This window comes from Phoca vitulina, unplaced genomic scaffold (genome assembly GCF_004348235.1).
Source record: "Phoca vitulina isolate PV1807 unplaced genomic scaffold, GSC_HSeal_1.0 scaffold19, whole genome shotgun sequence".
NCBI classification, from domain to species: domain Eukaryota; kingdom Metazoa; phylum Chordata; class Mammalia; order Carnivora; family Phocidae; genus Phoca; species Phoca vitulina.
In genome coordinates, this window is record NW_022589722.1 from 23,849,926 (window position 1) to 23,855,388 (window position 5,463).

The 5,463-nt window shown below is 57.8% G+C and overlaps 1 protein-coding gene across 1 annotated transcript in view; it reads left to right on the forward strand.

Moving 5' to 3' along the window:
* Positions 1-5,217, forward strand: part of CSF2RB (colony stimulating factor 2 receptor subunit beta) — a 74,876-nt gene extending 69,659 nt beyond the window's left edge. Inside the window, 5 exon segments of the mRNA XM_032416350.1 lie at positions 45-135; positions 332-389; positions 1,239-1,342; positions 1,960-2,290; positions 2,292-5,217. Of these exon segments, the coding sequence (XP_032272241.1) occupies positions 45-135; positions 332-389; positions 1,239-1,342; positions 1,960-2,290; positions 2,292-3,107 (1,400 nt within the window). The 3' untranslated portion in view covers positions 3,108-5,217.
* The last annotated feature ends 246 nt before the right edge of the window (positions 5,218-5,463 follow it).

Below are 5,463 nucleotides of genomic sequence, written 5' to 3' on the forward strand. Positions count from 1 at the left end.
CGCCAGATGCTAATGCTCTTTTTTTTCCTTCCTGGCACCCGCAGTGCTACCCATGTGGGTCCTGGTGCTCATCCTGGTCTTCACCACTCTGGCGTTGCTCCCCGCCCTGCGCTTCTGTGGCATGTATGGGTACAGGTAAGGGGACTCCGTGACGGGTGGGGGTGCCCAGGCCCCCACACTGGCTCCCTCTAGTCCCTGCTCTGCCCCTTCCTCCCCGGGAGCCTTGGACAAATCTCGCCTTCGCCCTGGGCCTCAGTCTCCTCTCAGCACAGGAGCGCGGGGCAGCTTCCCTGAGGTCCCTGACAGCTCTACCTCCCTGGTATCTTTCTAGGCTGAACCGGAAGTGGGAGGAGAAAATCCCCAACCCCAGCAAGAGCCACCTGTTCCAGGTAAGATCTAGCTGTCAAGGCGGCGGGGTGGTGAGAGCTCCTCACTCCTGTGCCCATGTCCCCGTCCCTATGTCTCCCCTACTTTCCTGTGGCTTTGAGCGCAAAGCCTAGGTGGCCCGGGAAGGTGCCAGGAAACTCTAAGAGGCGGGCTGGCACCAGCAAGCTCAGCTCTGCCATCATCTGGGCACCTGCAGACGCACAGGGCTGGCCCTGCCTGCAGGGCTCCCGTGGAGCAGGGGTGGAGTGGAACGGGGGGCCTGCTAGGAGTCGGGGGGGGGGCGGCCCTCAGGGGGAGGTTCAGTTCTGCAGGGGCCGGTGGGCTGACGGGAGGCCGAGTGGCTTCCCCGAGGACAGGACATCAGAGTTGAGCTTTGGAGGATCCAGGGTGGTGCCAGGTGGGAGAGGCCTGCGGAGGGTGGACACAGGACCCCTTCGTGAAGGGGACTGAGAGGGGCGGGCAGTGAGGCTGGGCGCACATCCCGGATACTGAGATGGTCGCAAGGTGGGTGTCGTCGGCATGTGGGTCACGGGGACCTTTCGGTCAGGCACGGCCAGCTTGCCTGTGGAGGGGTCTCGTGGCTACTAGGGTGGCTGTGGAGGCAGTGACGCCCCAGATTTGTGGCCTCGTGAGAAGAAGGTCCCCATCCCCGGGTGCTCGAGGGCCCACGGCAAGTCCCAGCCCCTCTCTGGGCCTCTCCTTCCTGGTGTCAGGAGGCCGGGGCTGGTCCTGACCTTGCTGAGACCCTTCTATGTCTGCGGGCTCGCTGCATCCCCTGTGAGTCCTCACCGCCCCCTTCAGTTTCTCGAGGGCCCACACACCCACAGCACAAATGTCCCTTCTCTTCCCAGAACGGGAGTGCCGGGCTCCAGCTCCCAGGCAGCTTATCGGTGCTCATCAGCAGGAGCCCCCCACACAAGGAGCTGCAAGGCAGCTTCTTCCCTGAGCTGGATGGGTGAGTGCCCGGGCACGGGATCCCTAGGAGGCGGGAGGGTGGCCCCATCACACGCTGAAGACTCAGAGGAAGTGGCCTCTGGCCTGTGGCTCAGGATGGAGAGATCCATGGAGGCTGGTTGCTCTAAAGCCTAGGTTGGGTGTCAGGAGGAACTTCCTGATTCCCGAGTTAGGGAGGGCCCTACCTTGGACTTGACCCGAGGCAGAAGACTGGAGCAGATGACCTCTCCCTGCCCTGCTGCCCAGGAAGACTCCACACTGGGGTGCTGATGACATGGGTGAGGGGGGGGAATGAAGGGACGAGGGCATGACTGGGCATGCATGGGCTGGGCATCCACCCGGTCCCTGAAGCTGGGCGGATGAAGGAGCACGGGGTGAGAGGAGCCACACCTGGTAGAGGAAGACCTTGAACAAGAGCATGGAGGCTGGCGGGCAAGACCCGCAGGGGACTGAAGTCCCGTGCCGTGTCCTCTCTGGGCTTGCTCCCTGACCTTGCCCTGCTCTGTGCCCTCCGTGAGCTCTGGGTGGGGCCGGGCCTCCCCCCCACTTCCCCGCCACCATCCAGCCCCAGCATGAGCTAAAGTGGCCCCAATGTCCCTGTGCCCATTCTCCCCCCAGCGTGTTCCCTGTAGACTACAGACACAGCGAGGTGTCGCCTCTCACCACAGAGGATCCGAAAGATGCCCGTGAATCACCATCGGAGCCTGACACGACTCCAGCCTCCTTGGACTTGTACTCGGAGCAGGCCCGCGGCCCCCAGCCAGGCCTGTCAGCCCCGGCGGGCAGGCCCGAGAGCCAGGCTTCCGGCTTCGACTTCAATGGCCCCTACCTGGGGCTCCCCCACAGCCACTCCCTGCCTGACGTGCTGGGCCAGCCCGCGCCCCCACAGGCAGGCGTGAGCCAGAAGCCGCAGTCTCCGGGGTCCCTGGAGTACCTGTGTCTGCCAGCGGGGGGGGCAGGTGCAGCTGGTCCCACTGGCCCAGGTGATGGCACAGGGCCAGGCCAAGGATCTGGAGAGAAGCCCTGGCCCGGGCGCAGAGGGGAACCCCTCCCTGGAGTCAGGAGGAGGCCTTGCCCCTTCTGCACCCGGGCTGATGGTAGACGGTCAAGGCCCAAAGAACAGCCCCAGCCCGAAGGACGGGGCCCTCACACCTCGGCCCGCTGGCTCCAGGGGCCCTGAGGATGGCTTCCTGGCCTCTGGCTATGTCACCACTACAGACCTGGCTCTCCCCTTGCCCACGGGGCTGCCTTCTGTCTCCACAGTTCACCCTCCGCACCTGCCCTCAGACCAGAACCACAGCCTCGATCTTGGAGTGGTTGGCGGGCCCCATGCAGGCCCAGCCCCCAGCAAGCCAGAAATTGAGGGCTATGTGGATGTCCCTCCAACCCCAGGCCAGTCTCCCAAGTCCCCTTTGGGCAGTCCTGCCCCTCCTACAGCCAGCAGCCCCATCCTAAGCCTGGGGGAGCCCAGAGCAGAGGGGGCCCCTGCCTCCCCACACCCCGAGGGGCTCCTGGTCCTGCAGCAAGTGGGTGACTACTGCTTCCTCCCTGGTCTGGGCTCTGGCCCTCTCTCACCCCAGACGAAGCCCTCTTCCCCAGGACCCTGTCCTGAGATCGGGGACCCTGACCAGGTGTTCCAGGCCAAGAAGGCCCTGGGCCAGGCCATTCCCCAGATGCCAGCCATCCGGCACTTCAAGGCCCTCAAGCAGCAGGACTACCTGTCGCTGCCCCCCTGGGATGTCGGCAGGCCTGAGGAGGTGTGCTGACACCCTCCAGCTCCTAGGCACATGAGTGGGAGGAGGTCTACCTCCCCGCCCACCGTTGGACCAGCTGGAGGTGGGGAAGTAAGTGGGCCTCCTCCCTTCTTACTGGACCTTCAGCCAATCGATTCTCCCTTCCCCACTGCCTCGCTCTCTCTCTCACAGATAGACAGATGGACACAGACACACGCACATTTTTCTTTCACATTAACTTACTTTTAGGTTCCAAATTATTAGAGCTTCCTGTATACTCATTGTATTTGCCCCTGGTTTTTGGGTTTTTGGGGCTTTTTGTTTTGTTTTGTTGTTTTGTTTTTGTTTTGTTTTGTTTTTTACCAGATTTCCTTGTTTTCACCACTGTCTTCTTTCTCTTTCTACTGATGTACTAGTGAGTTTGAGGTCTGAGCTAAGCCCATTCTGCGATGTCGTGTCTCGGTCAGAGCCTGTTCTGATGCCCACGTGTCTGGTTACGTTGAGGACTTGGGTCTGTGGCCTGGCCCCAGCAGGCGCGGACGCTGCCCCAGTGTGGAGGGAGGCAGGAGGCCCCCTGGCCGGGACCTGGACGGGGAAGGCTCGGGAGAGCAGTGCAGGACCCGCTTGCTGGTGGCCGGCCCTGCAGCCCCAGGTGCGGTGGCAAAGCCCCAGCATGATGGGTGCTCCAAGCACTGGGCGTGGTAAGCGGCGTGCAAGAGAACTGTGCTGAGCTCACGGGAGGCCCCGCCGGGGCTGGGGGGGTAGCGAAGGCTGGCCTGAGAGATCGCTGTGCGTGCTGCCCGCGAGCTACAGTGACCTGCCTTCTATGTCCCGGCCGGTGGGGCCTGCCGAAGTTGGGACTCGGAGGGGTGTCCAGAAACCATGTGCACTCCAGAAATATTGGGAACAACCGTTCAACAAAGAAAAAAAGGAAAACGATCAAAGGCCTGGACCCTTTGGGGCTTTATAATCCGAGTCACACTGCTGCCCTCCCTCCAGAAAGAACTTAACAGCTCCCACCTCTCCCGGCCACGGCCCAGGGGCTTTGGATCTATGTCTGGGTCCACACAGAGGATTATGGTTTCTTAAAATCTGTGCCTTTCAGATATGCAAAAAAAAAAAAAAAAAAGGGGGGGGGGCATTAAATCATTTTAATTTGCATTATTTGATAACTATCAAGATTGCACGCATTTTTGTATTTCCTGGGCATTTGTATTTTTTGACCGGGCTAAGCCCGTTAGGGACTTTGTTCTCTGGGGTGTTCATCTTTTCCCAATTAAGTTTTTTAAACTGTTTACATGCAGCCTTTCATGGATGGTGCATGTTTTCCCCCTAGTTTGTAGTTTGTCTTTGAATTTTGTATCTGAGGCTTGTAGACCTACACAATGTAGGCTTCTCTGCATGTTGAGATTTGCCGGCTCGGCTTTTGGTGTCCAATTTACAAAGGCCTTCCCCCGCCTTTGAAACTACATTGGTCCTAATTTATATTTTTTCTAGTTCTTGTGTTTCAAGCTTTTTGTGTTGAATTGTGATGGGTTTGGAATGTACGAATGTCAGAAGGACAGCTTCCTTTATGTTTTCCCCAAACAAGTGGCCTGGGTGTTCTTCCATCGTTTGCTGAAACACCCACTCTTCGTCCATGTGTCCAAAATGCCAGTTTATGATCTGGAAAGACCCTGATATACTTAGTGGGTTTCTAGGATTTCAATTTTCTTATCTTACATTCTGCTCTCAATGGTACCCCACTGTTCCCATTGTTCTGGCTTTGTAATGTTTTAACAAGTGGCAAACCCAATGTTCTTGTTACTTTTGTTCTCAGAGTCCCATTCAGTTCAGCAACGTTGGGGGTGGGGGGTGCGGAAGGGATTATAAACAATATAAATATTCACAAATAGTGACATGTTACAATAATAACACTTTAGGCTACTCTAAAGTAGAATCCTGTGTTATGGAGGAGCAGGTAGTCCTACATGGATTAGAAAAAAGTCCAAGGGAATGAATTCCAAAATGTTCAGACATGGTTAGCTGAAAAAAATTGTAATAAAATATTTTTATTGTACAACAAAACCCAAACCCTAAACTTGTGTCTCTTTGTGTTGGAATAGCAGGGGAGGGGTGTGGTTTGAAACCGCAGTTGCATTAAGGAGGATGAATTCTGTGAAACAGAAGGGCCTGTGGGTCTTTGAGGCTCCAAGGCGGGCTTAGGGACAGTGTAGACGAGATCAGAAATGCAGCGCCAGCAGAGTGAGAAGCAGGTGGAGGTCCTGGGGACAACCCCAGGCGGAGCTGGGCTGTAAGCCAGGACCTCCTCGCCCCAGAATTGTTGCGAACCTACCCTGAGGGGAGGGACCTCCTGGAGATTTGCCCTAATAAACTCCGTGAGAGGTGG